This window comes from Xiphias gladius, chromosome 18, assembly GCF_016859285.1.
Source record: "Xiphias gladius isolate SHS-SW01 ecotype Sanya breed wild chromosome 18, ASM1685928v1, whole genome shotgun sequence".
Taxonomy (NCBI): Eukaryota; Metazoa; Chordata; class Actinopteri; order Istiophoriformes; family Xiphiidae; genus Xiphias; species Xiphias gladius.
The window spans coordinates 16,417,706-16,443,365 of NC_053417.1; the positions used below are offsets into that span (position 1 = coordinate 16,417,706).

Below are 25,660 nucleotides of genomic sequence, written 5' to 3' on the forward strand. Positions count from 1 at the left end.
GGCTGCGTGAGTCAAAATCTCTTCTCTCTCTGTTTTGACATATGCTTTGTTCACCTGGAAGATAACTCTCCAAATCACATGCAATCACTGCAGCACCCTCAACCAGCAAAAATGCCGCCAGTAACTGTGTGTTTTTGAATCATGCGCATCTGTTTTCTAGGAATAAACCCATCTCTGTGGGATAAAGAGGATGTTGCCCACTGGCTCCACTGGGCTCAGAAGGAGTACTCACTGCGCCGGCCAGAGAAGGGACACTTTGAGATGAACGGCCGAGCCCTGTGCCTGCTCACTAAGGAAGACTTCCGACGCCGCTGCCCCAGCTCAGGTAGGAATGAGTATGAATGCAAAAACGGAGCGTGCTGACTGGTATTGTGCCTGTGTTTTCATCTGCACTCCCTGGTTTACTGTAGGTGATGTTCTGTATGAGATCCTTCAGTGTGTGAAACAACAAAGGAGGAGTGTTGTCTGTGACCCTCAAAACGCATCTCCCTCCCCGGCAAATGAACACAGCCAGAGTCAAGCCAGCTGCCGGATCCACAGGAGCAGTGTCCAAAAGCCCCAGCTTCCCACCGTCAATGACACCCCAGGTATTTCTGATCAGTCACACTCAGAATCTGCTTTACTGACAAAGTATGTTGACACATAGAGGAAATGTGACTCCGATTCTCAGTAGAGCAAGGTGACTATATTTGTAATAGAAAACTTACAGGGAACATTTGATCCATAAAAATAGAATAAAATGAGATAAAACAGAAATAAAATAAAAGATCAAACACAGAGCTATAGTGCTTTTACAGTGTGGTAATAAGATGTCCCAAATTCAATAAAGGAACTAAAAGTTCAGTAGAGAAACCAAGTTTTTAGTTTAGAGTTTTTAGTCTAGATTCGAAAGTGGCAAATGTTGTGGCACATTTAAAACCATCTGGTAGCTGGCGCCATCTGTGTGCAGAATAATAGTTAAAACCACTTCCTAAAGATCTAAGGGGTATTCTTCAAGCAGATCAGGAATATATATTTGATCCAACGTTGCTAAGTAATTTATAATTAATCAAATAATAATAATTAAACAAATATAATCAAATCTACACATACAGGTATTATATACAGGCAAGATCTGGACAACAATCTATCCATATACAGAACAGGATTGTTTTGTACTGCATGCACAGGCTAGTTGTACAGAGTGTAGGGCAGTGCAAAGACAACACACACATAAATACACAGTGTCCACACACAGTTAATTGCTCGAGATTGTTGCGTATCAAATTAAACTTGTTTATACTGGTTATATTGTAGTTGCAGATACTTCCTGATCAGCCGCATGTACAAAAAACACCATGCAGGAATTCATTCTCTCCCCTGCTTTTGTTTTACTCCATCGACTTCTTATCCCTAGACTCAGAAGCCTGACCCTGATCAGTGCGTGCCTACCCTCCACCCATATGCAAGTCAAACTAAACTAAAATTTACTTTCCACTATAGTTTTTCTTGTTCATGTGAGGACCATCGCCTTTGTGTTGGATTTATTATTCATATTTAATGTGCTATGTTTTTATGTAAAAAAATGTATTTGCTTCTGCGCCCATCAGATACACGTAGAGGAGCAAAAAGTGCAGCATTTCCCTATAAAGTAGCAATAAATGGAAATACTTAAGTACTGGCACCTCAAAACTGTGCATACGTACAGTGCTTAAGTGAAAGTACTTTGTTATTTTCTATTGTTGAGGACATTTTGCCCTTCAGTAGAGGAACACAAGCACACACATTTCTTAATTGTTCCTACCACAAAAAGGTGCTTTCCATTATAGGAAGAAGGATGTGTGTGAGTCCAGAACAATCACTTTGTACTATCTACTGTAGTCAAGTAATAAAACAACCTCCTCAAGTTAAACATTGGATAAGCCTTTGCTACACCCCTTTGAAGCAGCTGTAAAATCACTTTTGCTTTCAGTTCAGCTTTTTCTCACACTTCCTCATATTTCTCTCTCACAGTTTGCGTCACTTTCACCAATGCAGTGTCGGCAGCTATCGTAACCACTGTGAGCAGCCATCCACAGCCCAAGTTACCTCTCAGAGATTGTCCCTTGACCTTATACAGTTACTCTGCTCCACTCACGCATATTAGTGGGTATATCAAACTACTATACCACAAATATAGTGGCCTACAGGTATAATGATTCACTGTGATGTCTGATTTTCTGGCCCTCTCCCTTTGTTGCTCTCTGTATCTTCCTCGCTCTCTCTTAGATGGATCAGCGGCTGTCTCTACATTGCCCCACAGCCAAATTCAGTGTCCTCCTCAAACAGAGAGCATCATCCAGGAACCCCTCAACCTGTCCAGTCGAGCGACATCAAGGAGCCAACTGCACAAAGCCAACGGCCGCATCCCAGGTACTGTTATGTTAATTTATTAAGAGTTGTACTACAGTCTTCATTTGGAAAATATACAAAAATAAATGTATTTTGTCCCTAGAGAAGGTGCACAGATTAAAACTGGACTTCCTTTTTAAAACTGCATCAAGCAATTTTTGACCACTAAGGGGTAAAAAAAACTTTTGTCTGTCTGTTCTTTCTTTTACATACTATTAGCTTTTAGACATGAGACATCCATAAGACTCAGAGCAACATATTTGTGCATGAATTGCTCTTCCCTACCATCTAAAGATGTAAAGTCTAATATTCAATATTCACTGACATATTCACTTTGCACACCCTGGCTTTACCTTGCCTAAGGAAAAAATATCTCTTTGGCTTTCTGTAACATTGTTCTTCAGCCACATTTTAACCTCTGCTGTCCTCCTTGCCACCTGAAACAATGAATGAACGTGGCTCTTACCTGCAAATCGATGTCAGACTGGGTGGGTGATTGAAATTAGTCATTTTATTCACTTGTAGTGTCTAAACGAGCTTTATAAGAGTGACAAGCTTCCAGATGCACACATGCTTAGATATGTACAAGGCTTTGAGATTGCGTTGTATTTGAAAATAATAAAAATCCCTTGCAAAATGGAAACTTAATAGAGCTTTAAGTAAGAATTATTGATCGTAGTCCTGTAAGTTTTGGCAATGTGTCTTTAGTTCTAAACCATATTGCTGCTTTAATCATTGCCAGAGTGCAGACTGCTGTGGGACTATGTGTATCAGCTACTGTGTGACGACCGTTACCAAGAATACATTCGATGGGAAGACCAGGACAACCTGGTGTTCCGGGTGGTCGACCCCAATGGACTGGCACGTCTCTGGGGAAACCACAAGGTGAGCACATACTGTAGGTCTGCGTGGTTCATCTGACGGGGCAGCTGGTCGTAATGGGTGTCACGCAGGCTCTTGATGATGTGTGATCTCTTTTTACAGAACCGAGACAATATGACTTACGAGAAGATGTCCCGTGCTTTGCGGCACTATTACAAGCTCAACATCATCAAAAAGGAACGGGGACAAAAACTCCTCTTCAGGTTTCTGTCCCTTTCTCTTTCTCATTGACTGTCTGTCTTTTCCTCACAGCAGCATGCAAATTCATTGTTATTGCCTCCTATCTGGCTCCCCTCAGGTTTCTGAAACTCCCAAACTCCTCGAAACAGCAGGCTGACCCCGCTGGGTCCCCAGAACACACTCCACCTTCGGATGGGGACTTTCCAGACAGCAGTCCTTCACATGAGTTCAGTGGGGACCATTTTGAGGTTTCCCCTGATCGTGCTTCTTCACAGCCTCCTCCAACTGGTGCTCCTGTGAGATAGAAAAAAACTGCATTAGCTGTACCAAATACATTACAACAGCACAAATGATTACACAATAGAAAGGAGATTGTGCTGTATTTATTTTTGGTTTCAGAATCAGAAAATAAACCAGGCAGGTACAGGTTTGACAGAATTCACTGTTAGGTGTATTGTCAGGAATTTTTGCACTGTGAGATTGCTTTTCATTTTACTGTGATCAATGTATGTATTACTGTGATCAGATGAACACTAATAATAAGGGACAACGAAAAATGTGAAAGAAATCACATCGATATTCAACCAGCTAAATAATCATCCGAACTTAAATTTCTCAGGCTTGCTCAACATAATTGCTGTTACAAATAATGCTCTTATTTTTCATATATTAAGTCTCGCAGCTAGGTGATGGGAATGACTACAAGGTTGTGTCAGTTTCTTAGCAGACTGTTCTTAGATAGAATGAGGCAGGAGTTATTATTCGTGTTCACACAAAAATAATGTGGTGCAGTTTGAAAGCCGGTTTGTACAAGTTCTTACAATAGTTTGCCCTTTATTAACCTGAAGGTATTTGTTTGTGTTGTTTGTTGTTAAAAAAAAAAAAAAAGTTAAAATTTGGGATCTGCCTTAGGCTAAACAATAGTGTTTTCTCCTGCTTTATAAAATAAATATTTTGTATGTCATAGAAACGGAGTTTGGTCAGTTTTTTTACAAGTAGTCATTATCACTTTGGTGTCACCCTCAGTACCCAAATTTGATGAATACATTCACGTATAAAGTTTTTTTGAACAGGGCAATGTTCAGATTATTAAATTACGTTTAACATATATTGTATCGTTAATTTGTTGTTGAGATGAAAATTAGAATGGAATTTTGCCACCGTCTTGGTGCGGAGAGCTCCTGAGCTGGGCCGTAGTGCACAGACAACCAAAAAGGCAAGAACAGACGAGTCAAAACTAGACGGTTCCTTAACTAAAAAAGGCTTGTGTTTTTGGCTAAATGTATCACTTAATGCATTGGTAAGCTCATAAAATATAGGCAACATGTGAAGAAAACACAAACTTTCATTGTACTCCTTCTTGCCTAATCCCCATGTCAAAACTGGCATCAGTACCTGCAGGGGGTGCTGTGGTGGCATAGTAACCAGTGGCTGAAATGCTGATACATAACTTTATCCCCAAGAAATTAAGACATTGTGTAATTATTTTACTTTATTTTTAAAATGTACTTTATTTCATCATATGAAACCGATGACTACTTCCACGGAAAGTTTTTTAAATTTACTTTATTTCATCATATGAAACCGATGACTTTGTGTTTTATTAATATAGGAAAAAATATATTTATTTTTTTTTCAGAAAAAATGGACAAAGTAGGATAAAGAAAATGACCCAGAAGAGTCAGATGAAAATATTTATGTTTGTTCCCTTGATTAGGTAACAGACAAAAATACAAAACAAAACAAAAATAAAAAAATAAAAAAAGGTACAGTTGAAAATTAAAGAAACTTAGATTTTCCTAAGTTAATAATTCTGTTGAAACTAATAACATTCCAAAATTCAAAGATTTATTTGGCACAGTCATATTTTCAATGTAGCTTAATAATTTGTGAGTATAGTGCTTAAATTGTCCTTTTGAAAACAGAAATCCTAAAAAAAATCTTTTCCTTCGAAGCTGTACTAAAAGCACTAAAATAAAGGTCTTGTTAAAGTCAGTTTTTGTTTATGTGTACTTTCGTTGATTTGTATTTTTCATTAATCAATTCAGCATTTACAGAGATCTAGAGCTTTTTGTTTATTTAGCAGTAACTCCTATTGAAGCCAGTCCCATTGAAGCCAGTTTGGTTTGCTTATATCAGAACTGGCTTCAATGGGAGCCATTCAGTTTGCTTATATCAGACTGGCTCCCATTGAAGCCAGTCTGATATAAGCAAACCAAAATAGTTTTATATTTAGGCCTAGAAACAGACAAAAGGTCATTGAGAGTGTTATATGTTTTATCACATGGGCATGACCAATATGGTATGTGTAAATGAGATTTGTTTAAAAAACCATCACCCACTTTTCACAGGATAACTTCTGTCAGCCTGCTTTAACTCAGTCTTCTGTCTAAAGAGAGTAGAAGTTGTGCCACAGCACAAATGCTTTTCAGCGTCTACAATTAAACAATTTAACAATTTCAACTGAAAAGCTCTAGAAAATGGCTCTAGGAGTTTCCACTTGTCATTATGGTGAAGTTCCTCCGTCCATCTCCTTCTCTGGATCTGGATTCATGGCCACCTACCAGTTAGGGGTTGCCCAGTGCTTCCTAAATTATGCACCTTGGATACTTCGCACAGCACCTTGTGTTCTGGGTGCATCTGCTGGATCACTGGTAGCAGCTGCTGTGGTCTGTCGAATAAGCCTAAGTAAGTCACTTTATCATTTCTTCTAAATCTACCTGTTTTTTGAAAATATTATTTCTTACTCAAAGTTCTCTATTTTGCAGTTACCATTCTGGACGAGATGCTGCATTTTGCTAAACATATGAAGGCTTTTACACTCGGGCCTTTTAACCCCTCAGTCAATGTGTTCCACTGGTTAGAGTGTGTTTTACACAAATATCTTCCGTCTGATGCGCACCAACTGGCCAGTGGTCGTCTTGCTGTGGCTATGACCCGCCTGATTGATGGCAAGCACATTTTGATGTCTGAATTTCAGTCCAAAGAGGACGTAGTACAGGTGAGTTTGCACTACAGGTCCGCACCTTATTGATTCGTATGAACCCCATGCAGTTTGGAAACACTTGTAATTGATGTATTATGTCCTTAGGCTCTGCTATGTAGTTGCTTCGTGCCTGGGTACTGCGGTATCCTGCCTCCATCCTTCAAAGGAGTAGTGAGTGTTTGATGCCCTTCTCACAGACTCACTTGGAGCACAATGTTTGATCTGTATCATAATATATGTTATCTTATCACTCAGCATTATTTAGATGGGGGTTTCAGCTGCATGCAGCCTCTACTGCCTGTGCCCCGCAGTCATACCTTGACCGTGTCTCCGTTCTCTGGAGAGATTGACATCTGCCCCGCAGACACATCTTGCATGTGGAACATGGTGGTTAGTGGAGCCACCCTGAAGGGCAACATGGCTAACAGCTTCAGGATCATCAATGCTCTTTACCCCATGGCTTCAGAGGTCAGACCCATTTTGTATCTCACTGAATGCTAAACTCTCCGTGTAAAAATTTTTGTTCTCAGTCTATTGTGTTGATGTTAATGAATCAGTGTGAACTAGGGGCACTTGTCCAAAAATCATGCTATGAAAAAGTCTCTGCAGGATAATTTTGTAACATGTAATTCTGTTTGTGTGTTGTTCTTTCTCTTTTTAGACTCTGGAACAAGCCTATTTCAGAGGCTACGAAGATGCCATTAATTTCCTTCTGCGCAATGGTGGGTCAAAATATAGGGGAGAATCACAGAATTCAAGACACTGTCAATTTTTTTTACGTACAGACTCATTCTAATCTACTTTCTCTTATTTCTCTTTCATGCCCTTCCCTCATGTGCAGATCTCACCCCATATTTGATGATACACAAAGTATCCCCAGGGCCATTTAACTATGACCAAACTAAGACATGGATGCATCTGGAGACCACCATAGAGGAAGAGGAGGAGAAGGAGGTGGAAGAGGAGAAGGCTAAATTTACATCTTTTATAGACAACAGACACATGCAGACGGGCAACTCTACTGAGCATGAATCAAATGGAAGTCATCCAATTAAAGAACCTCCTTTCCGCTTTGACATGGTAAAGAATGGTACGGCCGGCACTCACACACACACACACACACAAACACACACACACACACACTAAACAGACAGGGTTTTACAGCCTGCTCTGATTTCTGGTTTGGATGTACAGAAAAATTATTACATTAAATTATAATCTGTCTGCAGTTTATCAGATTAAGTTTGTAAATACAGATTCAGAAATCCACAACAGCAATCAGTTAACTACATTTAGTAGAGCAGCTTTTATCGCCACTATTATTTGTAAGTTCCAGTATGTCACGTTAATTTTGGTATATAGGCTGAAGCAAACCATTCAGATTGTAACATTAACCATTGGTAAAAATTGCTTTTGTCAACATTTGTGTTTCAGTTCTGCTGGGAGATGTGGTGAGTTACCTGAGCATGTTTGGACTCCCTGCGAAGTTCCTATCGTACCTGCTCCTTCCTCTCATGCTGTCATTTTACGCCGTACTCCACAGTAGGCTGAGGTAATAAATACGCTGAAAATACAGTACATAACACAGACAGGACTCTAAAAACTAATGAGGACACCACAGTTGTGTGCACTGAAACTTTCATGTCTACTTCTGTTCGTCACACATATTTGCAAATGGGCAAAATAACCTTTATTTTCCCTCAGATTTAAAGAAACAGTTTGATATTTTGGGAAAAAACATTATTTAACCGCTCTCCTACCTATCCAATAGATTTAAGGTTAGAGTGAGCAAACAGTTGAGCTTAGGACAAAGAAACAGGCATATAACACTTAAAGACAGATCTAAAGGCATCCATGAAACACTTTATGGGTGGTTTAGGTCATGGCTAAGTTATGGTTATAGCTATGGTTTGATTATTCCCTTGTACAGAAAAACTAGCATCAAATTAGCAATTAGAAATGTGTTGTAATTCGACTTGGTGTATTTCAGTATGTCTTCTCTGTCTCCCCCAGATTGGAGTTGATAATCAGGCACACTCCAGAGTTCGTTTTCTGGGCCTGGCATAGCCTGAGACATTTTATCTTCTTCTTTTTCAGCGTATTGGTCTGTAGCCTCAAGAAAAACATAAAGGACAGGTAAGACAGCATTGCATCCTTAATTCTGCTTTCAGAATTACATGTACTTATTTTGATACCAATTTTAACTAAGATCAACTGTTTCATTCTCACCTCATCTCAACTGGACTTGATTGGACTCAGCTTGACTGGACTTGAATCATCTCTGTGTTTTAGGGTCACGCCCATCATCTTGTTGTTGCAATGGCTGAAAATTCAGGCACCATTTGAAGCTCTATGAGGACAGCGGTACATATGTTAAGCCTAATGAATAGAATTGTCAACATTGCTTAATCTCTAAAATATTAACCAAATGTTTTACAGCCTATAATGATTTCTGTTTCCACCAAACAAAAAAAGTATGTTGACAGAAGTGTTGATGTCAGTGGTTAGTCAGTTGACTTATGTGTTTTAAAAAAAGACAGTCACGAATCCCAGCATTTAAAAAAAAAAAAAGTGGAGCATCCCAGACAAAAAACACTTGTGTTTTGAGACTAGTTGCAAGTTTAGCTACAGGGCACTTCTTTAGAGTGTTCCTAATTTGATTTTCCCGAGAGGTGACAGCTAGTCCTGTGATATGCTATTTGAACACTACACTCTTTCACTCCTTGTCCCCTTGAATGTAAGCATTCACTACCTCATTATTACTGTACACTGATCCAAGGTCAAGCCTCAGCGTCCTTTGACATTTCCTCATTTCCATTTCAGAAATGGCTGCAGGAAAGTTTAGGAATTCTGACAAATGATGCCAATGCAATGTGCAACTATGCACTATGACACTTTTGATGTTTTTTGGAGCAGAAATCATTGGCTTCCTTTGGCTCCATTGTAACATACTGTAACCAAGATAAAAGTGCTTTTGGAGTTCAGCTTCAAATGAATAAACGATGCTGCTCCTATTTGTCTTGTGCAATGTCTTTTTTATTGTTGCTGTTGATAGGTATTAACTACAAGCCTATGCCTGGTGCTGCTCTTAATTTGAGACACCATTAACTATCAGCTGGGACATCTTTTAGTAAACGTCTCTATCGAGATGCAGCCACATTTAGTTATAAACCACTGCTCTACAGGGCCATCAAGCCTACAGTACATCAACTCTTTTAGGCCAACAAACATAACTCTAATATTGGTTTCATTATGACATATACTCAAACACCTGATCACATACATAAGGCATCATCAGATCTAATTCAGATTTATTTTTATCATTTGGGATTGCATAAATATTGCAGTGGGGAGGGTATTGCAGTTTTTCCTAAGTTGAGGGGAGGGTCCAAAGAAAATATTAATAAGAATGAGGAGGGCCTTGCCTCTTTATGAAATGAAATGTACAATTCAGCCCCCCTCCCCGATCAACACAATCATTTTCGTACAGTCATTCATTTAAAGTGGCTTCCTCTTGATCCTGCTTCTTATTACTTACCATTTGCAATGAATAAACTCATTTCAGAATGAAAACACTGACTTTTGACACTAACTGTTGGACTGATGTGTTGTTTCATACGATACCTATGAGATGGAGCGTTGAGCAGTGTGGAGCATAGTACAGCTGGGGTGGGAATTAAACATTTGCTGTGATATCAGAAAGTCTAGCAGATCTCTCAGCCAACCCCGGCCTGGAGAGTACACCTCAAACAAACATAAAAACATTGATTTTCTTTGAACTCCTTGAACTAAAGAAACATTTCAGGAGTGAAGTCTTCAATCAGAATTTGAATCCAATGATTTTGATTAAATTTTGTACCTGTACCACCTTTGTACATGGTACCTGCTGTCTTCACTGACTGCAATATACTTTTCATATTAAATTAATTACAATTTTAATTATAATTATAAAGCATAAACATGTTTTTGAGAAGATGATTTACAATTAATGTAGATCATTCTGCATTTGTTTTGCATCAGCTTATTGCAAAGAGAATAGCTGACCACAATCCCATTACAGACACACTTTAAACAACATTATAGACAGAAGTATTTATCATAGATAGTAGAAAGATGACAGGCAATGAAGGAAGAGAAAGATGCAATATAGGTTCCCAGGCAGTCTTGAACCCAGGTTGTTGCTGTTTACAGTCAGTGTCTTAACCTTTAAACTGCACCACATACTCTCTTGTTAGGCCAATCCTCATTTCACACTCCTGCCTGAACGAGAATGCGTTGGCACAGAGCTGAGAAAGACCATTTGATATCCATGTATGCTTTTCATACAGATGGCCTGTTACCTGTGGAGAGATCCTCTTATATAGGGAATTTGGATGGGTCATACGGATAATACACACATCTGCTGCTGTCCTACACCAGCCACTGATCCGGCCGGTCAGCTGGCAACCAGCTGGCTTTGTCAAGAGTGAGCGGAAACACAGTATGGTGTCTGTAAAACTGAAACATGTAGGGGTTTGTACGTTCAGGAAATGCAGAAAAAGAGCAGATTAATTAAAAAAAGACAACATAGTTTAATTACCTCTCCTTTCCTCTCCTCTCCTCTCCTCTTTTGCAGTCACACCTTTTTAAGGAAATGACAGACATGACTAAAATTAGAGCACTAGCTGCTGCCTGTCTCTTTGGTGATGATACCTCTAAAAGTACATGACCTTTTCACTAATCCTTCTGACAACAGGGTGAACAGAGCGTATTTAGGTGATTTGATGGCACATGAGCAGGTTGACATGTGACATGTGACTGTGGGCTGCTTTATGTGAGAGAGAGCAGAGGAGAGACAGACAGGGAGGCTGGCTGGTTTTATGCTGATAGAGTGTCATTACCTCACTGCTCCTGATCAATTGGAGCAGTGCGCAACAAGGTGAAGGAAGACCTTCGAGATGATGAAGAGTAGTTGTGACCTTTACCTCCTCATGACATACAGAAACTGTCTCCTTCTGACTGGGTCCTGCTCTTTTTTATTTTGTTCAAATCACACTCCCAGATAAATATGATAGAATATAAGGTTAAAGCAAAACAAAAAAACAGTCAAAAATTGCTCTCTCAGTCAGATTTTGTAGTGTGTATATGTGTGTTTGCTTGTTTAAAAAATCCTGTGCTATCAGAAGACAAATGCCCAACGAGTCAGGTGGGGATGAGTGTGGGAGGGGTATTGTTTATGCCTGATTGGATCTAGTTTAACATGAGTGACAGACAAGAAAAAGAAATGGAGAGGAATTCGAAAACGGCACAAAGTGATGAAGCTGCAAGACCATATGAACTTGGTAATATGTATGCGACATCTGACACACAGAGAAGGTCTGTCAGTACACCTCGAATAGCAATTACATCTTGAATGCTCTATGCTATACGTATGTTAATAAAGTGGATCTGGGTCTAATTTTTCCCGGCTCCTCCTGTCCATATGCCAAAGTGTTGTCGTGAAAAGGGAAAATCAGTTCTAGTGCAGATGAGAGTTGGTACTCAAATACCAGTTGACAGAATATTCATATTTTCTATAGATCTTTATTGCTTGCAAGCAAGAGCCATTCATCTGCATTACGCAGACAATGACTGAGAAGAGTCGGTTCAGTTCTTTTCAATTCTTATAGTCGGCCTACTTTAATACAACACACACCAGCTGTTACTAAGCACAGGATGCTTTCAATCAAAATTTCCAGACGACCTTGCCTTACTTGGTAATGATCTTCTCTTGGCTTAAGACTCATTTTTCTTCTCTTATCCTTCATACGTCACAAAATCTCAAACGTCCTTCTTAAACTCCTACAGACACATATCCTGTTGTTGTCCAGGTTAGGGGTTGCACAGAGTAGTCGACCAGTCAACTTGTCAACTTTACTGCGATGATGCTTTAATCTTGACATCGACTATTCGCTGATCACGTTATTTTGAAACTAACAACATCGACGCCTCAGAGAGGGCAACAGATGAGTAGCCTGGTGGCTCATGCCGCAAACAAGTAGTGGTACATCAAGTATGTGGAAATACTTAATTAAAGATTAAACCTGTACTACTGTCACTTGCAAAACATGCAAGTTCGTCCCGAAATACAACAAAAGTACAAGTTCAATGCACACTCATCAGAAAAGGCAGCCTTACCCGAGCTGAGGAACGATCCATATCCCCTCGACAGCAGTCAACTAGCGACCACCAAAACACCCTGCTCTCAACAGAGAAAAGATGGCCGCAAATCACCAATTTGCTGATGGATTTCACTTGCAAAGATATTAGACCTTCAGCAGCAGTACATGGAGAAGGCTTCAGAGAAATACTGCATTTTTTTAACCTGGATACAATGTCCCATTTTACAACACACTGCAAAATACTATTAAACCCCGCTACAACAGCCTGCGTGAATATATTGTGAAGGAAATAAAAGGCCAGAATAAGTTGCCAACAACTGACCTATGGACATCCTCCACCATGGTGCCGCACATTACGGTAACTGCTCACTACATCACTGACACATGGTAATTGAAGGCCTGGGTGCTGTGTACATCTATGATGCCAGAGAGACATACTGCTGCCAACACTGCCGATTGTCTGTCTGAGATAATCAAGGAATGGGGCATACTTGTGTTTGGCACAGTCCATGATAATGCCAGTAACATGAACTTAGCCATGGAGCTATGTGAAATGTTTCCCAAAGATCTGGGATGCAACACTCTACAGCTGGTAATAAAGACTGCTTTAGTCTCGCCTAAAGTGGTGAAGGTTTACGATGCAGCAAGGAGAGTTGTTTGCCTCTCCGCCACTCAGGAGTGGCCAATTGTTCCCTGAGGAAATGGCAGTAACAGCTTGGCATAAGAGCCAGAATATTTGGGACTGTCTAGTCTGATGGAATTCCACAGTGGTCATGCTCCAGCAGCTGTTCCAGCAAAGGATTGCAGTGAATCTGTGCTTGCGGGTGAAACGGTCACCAAACCAGGTGCCCAGAGGTCACTCGCCATGAGAGCATCACAGTGGGAGCTGGTGGAACAGCTAATTCCAGTGCTGCAACCTTTGGCCAAGGGTACCGAAATAAAGTGTGGAATGTTGCACGTGGGGTTGTTTTTAATCCAGTGATTTTCAACATAATCAGCACTCTGTTTGCTGTAATATCTGACCTGGCAGCTGTATGTACCTTCAAGAACACGGTTCAACAGCAGTTGGAAACACGGTTCAAATTGGAGTCCGATGATCCATCCCCATTGTGGCCTGTATCCTAGATCCCTGGTTCAAGCACCTTCAGTTCATCCTGCAGTGTAAATGAGAGGCCGACTAGAGCCACCTAAACAGCTTGCTGTAAGATGAAAGAGAGCAGCTGGCAGCAACAGATGAGCCCTCTGAATGAAACTAGTTAGACAGCTTAATCGATTTAAAATGATTTTCCATTGCTTTATGTTAGAATAGATAGATCCGCCCTTTTAACCAGATCCCTCAACCAATTTGGATCAATTGGTTCAGCACTTTTTGAGTTATCCTGCTGACAAACAAACAAACAAACTGAGAATGGTGAAAACATAACCTCCTTGGTGGAGGTAATGAAGGACGAGTGGAGTTTCTGCCAAGAGGCATTCAAAGTGTTATCGAGGGTGGTGGTGGAACAACATTGTACTAATGCTCCTTTTGTTGATTTTTGCTTCAATTTGTCACCCATCCGTATGTAAATATATGCCGTCTCATATCTCAAAAGTGTGTGCTTTCCTACACACACATGCCTGTTGTAGTATATGTGTGCATGTATGCAAGCTTGTGTTTGTTTATGTAGGGCCAGTGATTTATACTTGGAAGAGAGTTTAAGGTATTAGAGATACATTCTGTGATTTATACTGTATAAACCCTTACTTATGGTATTAGCTGAGTTTTTGTGTGTTTCTATATGTGCATTACTGTATGTCTGAGTGTGTCACTGCATGTGTGGGTATATGTGTTTGTTTGTGTGGCATATCTATCAGTCGAAGTGAGTTACCCTAGTTTTTCCATCATCTGGCAGCTGAAGAAAAGCCTTTCAACTCTCAGAATCCCACATTATCAACTCACACATTAACACTCACAGATAAGACTTTCTGCCTTCTCTTCGGATCACATTCACACATATACAAACTTTACAGTATTGCCAGAATTTAACTTACAGTATGCCTGCAAGGTTCACAAAATTTCTCTTAAAATACCATGATTGTCTTCGGTGAACCAATGACTTCTCCTTTAGTAACACCATCAGGTCACAATTTCTATCTGTTTTTTATGTAGAAATACTAGGAAAACTGATGACATTCCTATCAGCCTCAGCTTTACTTTATGTTTAGAGCTACTGAGCAAATGTTATGCAACATGCTAAACTATTATGGTTAGCATTGTAAACATTATACTTGCTAAAGCATGCGAGCATTGTCACTGTAATCAAGTTGGAATTTAGCTTAAAGCTTCGCTGTGCCTGAGTACTACCTCGCAGAACCGCTTTTGTTGTGAACAGATACTGTGTGTAAGTTCTAGACAATTCTCCACCTTAAGAGGCCCAAGCCTCACGTGACCAACTGTCACCCTGTGTTTTTCTGTCTTGAAGATGTGTAATCTGTGGGATCTGGAAGGGATCGTTTAGGTTAATTCTGTCCACTCAATCAACAGACCTAAACAGATGTCAGGTTTCACTAGGGAGGACTACTTACATGTTTTAATGAATTAGTCTGTGTGTGTGTGTGTGTGTGTGTGTTTGTGTGCATGGGTGTGATCTCTCAGTCTCAAACTAACTCAGCGGGACCTTGTGATATAACTGACTAATAAGCAGCAACAGATTGACTGTTTTCTGTTTCTAATCTTGTCTTCCTCCTCCCCCTTGATTAGATGAAGAAACAATCTTATGATGATGATTCCCAGCACTAAGGAAAGTCTATCCCTTGTAAAACAGACTGGCAGTGCTTCATTTGTCTTAATTCTGACTCTTTTACTCTCAACATCTTTTCCTCTCTCCTGTCTTGACATCTTATCACTTCAATTTATCATCCCTTTAAGTTAGAAGGTATTTCCTAGTGATTTTTGTGCCGCAGTGTAATGCCCTTAGGTTGAGGATTAAATGTCTAAATGCAAAAGTTTTTACCTTTAATAATCAAAATCATATGTTTTTATTTTATTTTTGTGCCTATTTAACGAGGTGACTATAATCAATTATATCAACATACTGTCGGCAATAAATTCCCTCATCATAGAGGTTAATCATATCTAAAATAAGTAGGTAATTTAACCATTTTAAATTTACTGCAAGTTGTATATGATCAACCCTGTGATCCTTTCCAGAAAGAAAACATATTTGTTAAAAAAAAAACCCATTCTTTGCTATAGCGTTTTTTCAATGAAAAGGATAAACAATTGCAACACTGTAAAACTGGTTTTATAAATAGTACAAATTCTTTTTCATGTTTGTCATATTTCTGGAGCAGAGATGACAACTAGTCAGAGAAAACATCAATGATTTGTAAACTACAACCTGTTACACACTTGCGTGTCAAATGTAAATGACAAGAGTCGGAGGTTACCATTTTATTTCATCCTATGACTGGCTATAATCAAATACAGATTTGTCCTGAGTTGATCTCACGGTTTCACCACCACTCCTGTGTTATTCTTTCATGGCATCTTGTGTTCCATTCACACAATTAAAATCTTTCATACCCAATACAGCCACAGCCTTAGTTGTTGGCCTCGGATGCTCCACTGGGGCATTTGGGAGTTAAGGCCTTGCTCAAGGATACATCGGTGGTGGTAATGATGGAATGGTAGGAACTGCTCTTTCACTTTCCCCATACAGATTTACTCTGCTGATGAGGGAATTGACTTTTCTGTCATGTGCAAGCTATACTATTCAAAAACTTTCACCACAGCTACTACCGTGTGTGAGACTTCAGACTTCAATTAACTTCTAATATCCTTTCTTTCAGAGAGTACAGATAAGATTATTTTACATTTGTGGTGGATATTAAAGTAATTATAGCAAAAAGACATAACATTATTTTTTTATATGTACTGCATGTTTTGACTACTCGATATATGTTTGACTGATTGAATAGAGGCATCTCTTTTGCTTGATTTCAAATGTTTCTCATCCTTAATTGTAACACTTGAATAGCCAGGCAATCATGTTGACCAAAGTTGGGAAAGTAATCACAATAATAATAGTGTAAGATAAGACAACTTGTTGTCATGGTAACGCAGACACATTGCAATTTGTGTGATCAAGTTACAAAGTGTGTATCCTTGGTATTATTGCCTTTCACATTGATTTGAAAATATCAGATTCAATCCAAATGTCAAAAGTGTGAAAATTTAGTGAAAAATGAACATTTTTTGAATATATATGCACACACAGACAGACACAGACACACACAAACACACACACACAAACACACACACACACACACACACACACACACACACACACACACACACACACAGAGCATGACGCTCCGAGGAAGGAGGCCCCAGCCTGAACAGAAATAAACTGTGTGCCAGTTCTTTCCTCTGTGTCACACAAACTCTCTCTCTCCATCCTACGTGTATTGTGCCCTCCTCTGTCTGTCTTCTCATTCGCTCCCCATATCTCTCACTCTGTTGTGGAACTTTCCATCAAAGCATCTCGTTAATGATGGAGAACTCTCATACATCTTTAAGCACTGGACAAGGATCTTCCACTCTGCAGTTTTGGCCCTTTGATCACACAAACTTACACACAAATGTACACTTTTTGAAAAAGTCAACAATGTTGTTTAGTTCATCTGAACTTCATTAATAAAGGGCAGAAAGTACAGTAAAGAAAAAGTGCTTTGTCTAAACTGGATACTGCAGGTAGGCACTATAAGGAAATGCAGAACAATCTTATTTTGGCGCAAATCTGCATTTATGTAATGTGAAAAGTGAATACTTTGTGTATTATATGTGTGTGTGGGTCCTTGGAAGAACAACAGTTTAATCTTATGTCGTCCCAGCAGATTAACTTCAAACGCTGCAAGTAAAAGATAACACTCTTACTGCCACCTCCACAAACAGGACCATGAATGTTGTTGCACCTGCACCAGTGTGTGAGTGTATGACCCACACTCACTATGACTGCTGCTCTCAATCTCATTATGTGTTTAAGTTCCAATGCATTCCTGTTTTATATATATGTGTGGGAGTGCTGTGTGCATATATAGCACAACGGAGGACAGAGTGTATGCATGTATGTTGATGTGTGGTCCCCTGGAAGTTAAATAACAGACAAACCTTCACTCCAAAATAATTAAGCACAGTGCAGTTTATGTTGCCTGCGACATCTCAAAAACAAACTAATACGACAACATTATAGACTGATTATACATTAAAGATCATTATAGATATAGATTATAGAAAGATTACTTTGGGGAACAGTTTTGTGGTGACAGTGAGAAATTCGTAAATTCATCAAAATAGTGGAGATCTTTGTGTCTTTAAAAAAAGGTAACATTAATTATACATTTTTTCGTTTACCCAGTATTTTTTATGAATTTGTAACTCTTAGATATAATTCCATGTATTATACAGTAATATAATATGTAGAATATTTATGAAACAAATACAGAAATTGTTATTTTCTGAGTTTTGGTAATCCCCCTGGATTACATTAGCGATTACAGTTTTGATGCGGTATCTAGTGACTGTAATGGAATACAACTTAAGTGACCTACCCAACCTTGTCAAGGATGCAGTCAGATCAACTGGCTGTACAGGGCGCGCGCACACACACACATGCGCGCACACACACACACATGCACGCACACACACACACACACACACACACACATATGCATGCACGTTCTGGATAAATCATGAGAAGAGAAAACACCGAAGCTGTCTTAGTTCTAGCTGATATGATGGAGGATATTTGAATTTAACATTTTGAATGGGTATGTCCTTTTCAAATTTGAGTTTGAATCTATGTCTAAATCTAAATCACAAGTTTCGACAATATTCCTACTCAAAGTACAACTGTTATATTGCCATCTCATAAGCGTGGACCATGATCATAGACAAAGATCCTATCTAAATCTGTGAAATTGTGTTAACAAATTTGTTAAACAATAAGAATTGAGTACATTCTTGGACAATCGTTTTCTGTTTTTGAACCTAGAGCAACACAGAGCAGAGCAACCAAGCTGTATCAATTTAAATGATGGGCTAAAATAATGCTTGATGGGGATGAAGGATCACAACCTGTGTATAGATGAAGACATGAGTGACATGAGGAGAGATGAGGAGAGTTCAGGAAAAGCAGGCAGAGGAAAGAACACTGAGGTGCTGGGTGCTGAAGTAGCCTTTTGGGTGAAATACAAGTCCATTCCCAAACCGTACTTTGTTCACATAAATTACAATTGCTGCACCACATTAGGACGTCGGTTTGCTATTTGTTAGGGGTGTGTTTGTGTGTGAGAACAGGCGTGTGAACATACAGATTTATGTGCGTGCCAGATATCTATTTCGCTTGTCACCTATTTCCGCACCTGCTTGTAAGCTATCGATGTGGCTGACAGTCGATTACCATAGACCAGGTGATGTGGTAACTCTCAGATCTCTTCTCTTCCCAAGCGTCATTCATCCCTCCTTTCTCTCTTTTCCTGGGTCATGCGTCCATTCATGGTTTAGGGTTCCTGTTATCAGGTTGGAGGAAATGCAATGTGTTTTTCTACAGCAGTTGGAAAACAATTTGGGGAGCAAGAGTTGTCAGACAACACTCATCTGGTCTTCTCAGCAGCATCCGGAGACTCTGAGATGTTGGAAACACTGTTTTTGTCTTATTGTTCCCAAATCTGCATAAAAACACAACAGTTGTGTTGTGACGCAGAACAAAATGCAGCTCTAACGTTGACTGTGAGTACATCTTAAATTGCATTGCTAATTAAACATTTCCTGAAAATCAAAAGTTGTTATGATCGTTTTATTGTAAACACCTTGTAGGTCTAATATACTGCTTAATTTTCATCTTCTGCATGAACAAGATAATGTCTGATATCTAAACAATGTGGTCACATTTACAGTATTTTCTGCTTCTAAGTTTAGATTTTTTTTTTATGTCTCTCAGGGCTACAAATGTTATTCAGCCACTTACTTCTGCTGCACAAGAATTCACTGTGACAACAACTCACTAAAGACATGTAACACATTAGGTTAATGTACTATAGTATGGATTTTTCATTAGTTGTGTGACATATTGTGGATTTGTCAATGATTTAGAGTCATTCTTCACCATGAATTAGCATCTAGACTTAATATAACTAAAAAGAGAACTTAGGAAGTAAGTTGATTGATTATATTAATTATCAACATGTAAAAATTAACTATATGAATATGTATTTGTAACAAGCAGTTATCCTCATCACCCTATTATTGTGTCTTTTGCATAACAGAGACAGAATAAAATACCCATGCTGTTATTAGACACCATCCTATTAGTGCTGATCACTGGTCTTTGAATATTGTGTCGCAAACATATCTTCCACGTTGCCCACCAGCTACCTAATATGAATCTGCACGACACATTTTTTTTCATTGTTATTTGATAGGAAGAAATTAGACTCACTTCTCACACCATAAGGAGTCTGTTGCTTTTGACACCGCATCACACTTGAAGGAAGCAAATGCTTATTTTAGTATCCCGTTGGTGACAGTGACATATATTTTACATGTTAAATAAAATGGGAAAATGATTTCTAACAGTACCATGTGGAGTTGCTCCTGAATTTATTGCTTCGAGTATTTACTGAATCCATACGTTTAGCTTTCAGGAGCCTTCTCAGCCCAAGACAAGGTCTTGACGTTAGTCCAGAGAGCAGGGTATCAGGTGACGCTAGCTAGCATAAGTAGCTCGCAGACTACTCCATGTCATCCAGAGACTGGCATCCTGTTGTTGTCGGGAGGACTTCCAGTGATAAGGTTGCTGCAGTTGCCTTGTTGATGTGACCTCTATCTTTGAATGTGTTTGTTTGTGTGTGTGTGTGTGTGTGTGTGTGTGTGTGTGTGTGTGTGTGTGTGTGTGTGTGTGTGTGTGTGTGTGTGTGTGTGTGTGTGTGTGTGTGTGTGTGCGTGTGCAGCACTAACATTACAGTGACAGCAGGGACAGGTTACTGAAAGAATGACGAAATCTTATATAACATGAGGTATTTTCTTGCCTGAAGGGGAAATGCGATGGAGATAAAGAGAAAATAGAAGAACGCTAACTCCTTCTCTTGCTTTTCCTCTGTCTGTCTCTCACATGCACCCAAAATACACACCCTTCTATAAACACATCAGAGCACATAAAACATGAGAAGACATTATTTAAAACCTCAGAATATATTGCATCTACATAACAGTAAATCATATACTGAAATGTTATCATACAGACAAATACAAATACAGTGTAATGGTCTTGTTTGTGTAATAAACTCTTACCCGCTATAGCCATGATGAAACAGGTAATCACTTCAGGCCAGTTTGCCTCTGAATCATTGTACAACTGTGACTTTACAGACAAGGGACTGACTATATTATAAAAACTGACATACTATATAATCACTATAATCATCATTATTGCCCTTAGGATGATTGTTAAACACACAGAAAACACATACAAATTCATATAATTTGATCATACGCTCAACCAGAAATTCAGACATTATACAAGTCTAAAGATATTTTGAGATAATATCATGTTCCTGGATCTGGATTAACACGTCACTTACTGTCCAAGATTTCTTATATAATCAGAAAACACCTCAAACACCTCAAGAAATACTCATAAATCATACCACTATCACGTTACACTGATACAGTATCATTTACAATTATTCCAGCAAAATAAGACGGATCACGGGACATTTTGGCCTAATGTCCCCTGGCCCTGTAACAGTTCCCTTTATTCCCTGTATCAGGCAATTATCTTTGGTTTCCTCCTTCTCTTTATCACTTTCTGTATTTTTCCATAATTTTCTGATCATGGTGTAACTGAAAGGCTTCCTTTCTTATATCCACTAATGGATGATGATGATATTTATCCCATGAGATCCAAATTTTTGAGGGATAGTATCTAACTCACAAACAGATGAGATCTATACTATACTTTGGCTATCTTAGATTATATTTCAGGTCAGAATGAATTTCTCTGTTAAATAGCATTTTGGAAAATAACTCTTACAAACAAATGCTAGAATGGAGAAAGGTTACAACTACATTTTCAACCAAGCTGAAATCAAAAATACAGAGCATATAGGCATGATGAACATAGGTATTACAGTAAGATTATGTATGGCGAATTCAACAGTATCCCAATTACATAATTTAAGGCACTCCATTTTGATACATAGTGTGGAGTCAGTTAGACCACTATTAATAGTGGAGGATTCTTACCATGCTATTTGTCACAGGGAATGAATAAATATAATTATACATATATATAATTGTGTTATTAAAAAAAAAAAAAAAAAATATATATATATATATATATATATAGCAGGGCTATAATCTAGAAACTATACACAAGTTACACAATCAGGACACTTATAAGAAAATGGAATTGGGATTTTTTGTGTTTTTTCTAATGTTTTTAAAACAACCTTGGTCACATTTGTGTAGGATTGGCCATCATTCCTTTCAGTTACGTCTTTACACAATTCATTTGCAGACAACAGCCGCAGCTACTGCGCGCACAACATACCGTACGCCACAAGCAATATTTTTGAAGATGAGAAGTAAAAGGCATTACCCAAATAGTCCAATATAAATCTCAGTTCCAGGTTTGCCTTGCTTAACCTGTAGGAATTATGTGCCGTACACATACAATTGGTTGCTCCCCTTTCCATAACCTATAACTCATTATAAAAATCTGACGATTTGTCAGTTATTCCAGCAGCAGAAAGGTCATTCCTATAAGCTGAACCAAGAAGGGGCTCTGCAATGCACCGTTATGATCATATATACATTTTGGCTTGTGGCATTTAACTTTTCGCTTTACCTTTAATTAAATCTGTCTAGTTTAAACCTGTCTAAAACAGTCAAGCTTGTTTGCAAAATGTTATAAGCATTAGGATTAATGGCCAAAACAATGAAAATGAGACCAAAATTATAAAAACATCTTTATACATACATATTGCTGAATTATGACAATGAAAGAGTTTTTCTGCCTCTATGAAACTAAAAGAAGAGTCCTAACACAAAGTAAACTAGAAATATGTTGACATACAATCCTGAACATGACTATAGTGAATTCTTTTGTTTGTGTGTTATTTTCAGTGTGTCATTTTCATCATAGACACAAAAGAGGTAAGTACGGTATGTCCTTTATATCCTTATAAAACATATTTTTCAGCAAGTGAAACCAATATATCTAATTTAACCATTCTTTGAGGTAAATCAGTTAATTTCCTCTATGTTCTCTTCTTTAATATTTCTCTCCTGCTTTGTGGCAAAGTCTCTCTTTCTCCTTAATTGTGTCCTTCTAGAGTTATTTTCCTTTGTCACTCTGCCAGATGCCATTGGCTATATTGAGTGAGGTGTTGCTACCCTGTTTGGTACCTGTCTCAGCCTTCATGGCTTGTTCAACAGCATCTGTTAAGGGCAACTTGTCCTCTGCTTCTGTCTCTCTATGGTAGAAGTAGTTGAAGTTGGAAACAATAACCGGAACAGGCAAAGCAATGGTCAGAACACCCGCAATGGCACACAAGGTGCCCACCATCTTACCCCCCATGGTAATGGGACACATGTCCCCGTATCCTACGGTGGTCATGGTAACCACAGCCCACCAGAAGCCATCAGGTATGCTGACAAACTGTGTGTTAGGCTCATCTACCTCCGCAAAGTATATAGCACTGGAGAAGAGGATGACGCCAATGAAAAGGAAGAAGATGAGCAAGCCAAGCTCACGCATACTGGCCTTCAGAGTCTGTCCCAGGATCTGCAACCCCTTGGAGTGACGTGAAAGTTTGAATATACGAAACACCCTGACAAGGCGGATGATACGCAGAATGGCCAAAGACATGTTCTGTCCTGAGCTCTCTTCTGGTGTTGTAACCAATTCTGTGATCACAGTAACAAAATAGGGGATGATGGATATAATGTCTATGATATTCATGAGGTTGTGGAAAAATTCCCTTTTGCTAGGACAGACCAAAAATCGCACGCACAGCTCAAAGAAGAACCAAGCTATGCAGGCAGTCTCAATGATGAAGAACGGATCAGAGAAGGTTGTGGGCTTTACACCAGGTGGAGCCACAGAAGTGTAACCCTTGGATTGGTTGAAAGGTTGTACAGTTGTGGGCACGACAGGGTCAGACTCATCTCTGAATTCTGGAAGAGTTTCCATGCAGAAAATTATGATGGATATGACAATTACAAAAACAGACACCAGTGCTACACCCCGGGCTGCATTGGAGCTCTCTGGGTACTCAAACAGCAGCCAGAATTGCCTATACATATCATTATTAGGTAGAGGGATCTCAACATCCTTTATAAATCCTTCATCTTCTCTGAACTGCTCCATGGCCTCAATTCCAAGCTCATAGAACAGAATTTCATCTGCAAAGACATCAAGGGGAACATTAGCTGGTCGTCTAATCTTACCCCCGGACTGGTAGTAATACAAGATTCCGTCAAAGCTGGGTCGGTTCCGATCAAAGAAGTACTCATTCCTCATTGGATCAAAGTAATCCATCCTCTTCAAAGGGTCTCCTAGCAGTGTCTCAGGAAACTGGTCCAATGTTTTGAGCTGTGTCTCAAAACGCAGACCTGCAATGTTGATGATGACTTTCTGGTCTCCATCATCTAGCCCTCGTTTATCTACATACAGATCCTCGCAGCACTCCTTAGTGAGCCGGCTGAAGATTGTCTCACTCTCCTTAGTGCCCTCACTGCTTAGTAACAATTTCCAGTTGGAAATCATGCTGGCGCAGCTACTGCGCCCCTGCCTGCTTGGAGTTGGCATTGTTGGGGAACTAGGTACTCCCAGTGTCTGTGTCTGTGGAATGGGTGAAAATGAGGTGGATTCCCAAATGCAGGTTGGCACTGGACTGTGGTGTGAGGGCGTAGAGGAAAGTTGAGGGGCTCGCAGAAGGTAGTTGCTGCCTGGGCTGTTGTGCTCTGGTGGCAGGTCCACCGTGAGAGCTGTGGTCTCATCAGCATAGGTGTCCACCTCATCTTCAAGGGTGCAGTCAAGGTCATTTAGGTTCTCAAAGTCTACCAAGGCCACCTCCATGGCTGCGGTTCAGCCAGTGCAAAGCCTTGGGACCCCAGGATAAGACAATCACAAACACACAGATGGACAGATGGGAGGCTGAGTCACCGGATTCAGCAGCACCACAAAATCCAGTCTCCAGCAGCACTTACAGTAAAAGGACAAAGTGACATCCCCCTCTATTCTTTTTTCCCTTCCAACACCTGTAGAGTGAGACACAGAGGGAAAGAGAGTCAGTGTGCTTCTGTCAATGGTTAAGGGTTTGTTTTGTGTTAATTGTCATCAGGTGACTAGAATATGACGTCTGAAAGCACATGTTCTATCATGACTCCTTGTTTCTTAGATACCATTCTCTCTGGAAACCAGCAGCAACAGAAAATTGAGTGAGAGAGGGAGATGTAGAAATAAGGGTAGAAGGAGCAGGAAGATAGTGAGGCAGCTAGGAGAAGGGAAGAAACAAAAAAGAGATTATACAAGAACAGTGGCAGGAGAAAATTCGACTCTCTTAGATAGATAGACGTAGTAGTAGTCCTTGATACTTCTTTCCACAGTCTGTTATTGTGAAGGCACTGTGATGAGTCATGTAACTGTGAAAATGGAAAAAAGCAAACATTAAACAGAACAGTAACTAAGCATTTGGATGTAAGTGAAGCTAATGGAAGGCTTATTTGTTGTGTTATGTTAAAATATCTCTAACTGCTCAGATCATTGTTTCCAGTTGTTGGCATAAACTTAGGGTGATCGCCCAAATTATGAAACATAACCTCTTTCAACTCCTAATCTGTTCTATGAAGACAATATCTCTCACTAACTAGTTCATACATTCACCGACATACATGTGCACACATTATTTCTCTGTCTCACCCATAAACATACTTACAAACATAAACCCTGTAGTGACCTCAATACAGGCTGTAGGAGGAGAGGATGGTACAGGGCAACTGTGCCTGTGCATACATTAGTGCAAACTTAACTGGCTGTGCCTTGATAGCATGGGC

General features: G+C 39.4%; 3 protein-coding genes across 4 annotated transcripts in view; 2 read left to right on the top strand and 1 right to left on the bottom strand.

Moving 5' to 3' along the window:
- etv7 (ETS variant transcription factor 7) overlaps window positions 1–4,364 on the top strand; it is a 5,268-nt gene extending 904 nt beyond the window's left edge. The window contains exons 2-9 of one of the 2 annotated variants that reach the window (XM_040152003.1): window positions 1–6; window positions 161–325; window positions 411–587; window positions 1,993–2,124; window positions 2,248–2,391; window positions 3,113–3,255; window positions 3,355–3,455; window positions 3,551–4,364. The exon at window positions 1–6 is cut by the window's left edge and continues 142 nt beyond it. In XM_040152003.1, the coding sequence (XP_040007937.1) occupies window positions 1–6; window positions 161–325; window positions 411–587; window positions 1,993–2,124; window positions 2,248–2,391; window positions 3,113–3,255; window positions 3,355–3,455; window positions 3,551–3,737 (1,055 nt within the window). In that variant the 3' untranslated portion in view covers window positions 3,738–4,364. The remainder of the gene's footprint in view (window positions 7–160; window positions 326–410; window positions 588–1,992; window positions 2,125–2,247; window positions 2,392–3,112; window positions 3,256–3,354; window positions 3,456–3,550) is intronic. The other variant, XM_040152004.1, reaches the window with a different exon arrangement.
- Window positions 4,365–5,912: 1,548 nt separating this feature from the next.
- Window positions 5,913–8,774, top strand: LOC120803292 (patatin-like phospholipase domain-containing protein 2). The gene is made up of 8 exons (XM_040151626.1): window positions 5,913–6,120; window positions 6,201–6,433; window positions 6,524–6,589; window positions 6,674–6,886; window positions 7,080–7,140; window positions 7,853–7,970; window positions 8,432–8,554; window positions 8,711–8,774. Exons 1-8 carry the CDS (start codon window positions 5,913–5,915, stop codon window positions 8,772–8,774), a joined length of 1,086 nt encoding a protein of 361 aa, XP_040007560.1.
- Window positions 8,775–22,937: 14,163 nt separating this feature from the next.
- Window positions 22,938–24,683, bottom strand: LOC120803295 (potassium voltage-gated channel subfamily A member 10). Its single transcript, XM_040151630.1, has one exon. The coding sequence runs from the start codon at window positions 24,681–24,683 to the stop codon at window positions 22,938–22,940; it is 1,746 nt and encodes a 581-aa protein (XP_040007564.1).
- Between the last annotated feature and the right edge of the window lie 977 nt (window positions 24,684–25,660).

Bases quoted from the DNA above. Each gene is read 5' to 3' on its own strand.
- LOC120803292 (XM_040151626.1), top strand. From the start codon at position 5,913: ATGGCTCTAGGAGTTTCCACTTGTCATTATGGTGAAGTTCCTCCGTCC. The intron at 6,121-6,200 runs GTAAGTCACTTT...TCTATTTTGCAG, and splicing joins GGTCTGTCGAATAAGCCTAA to TTACCATTCTGGACGAGATG. The intron at 6,887-7,079 runs GTCAGACCCATT...TTCTCTTTTTAG, and splicing joins TTTACCCCATGGCTTCAGAG to ACTCTGGAACAAGCCTATTT.
- LOC120803295 (XM_040151630.1), bottom strand. From the start codon at position 24,683: ATGGAGGTGGCCTTGGTAGACTTTGAGAACCTAAATGACCTTGACTGC.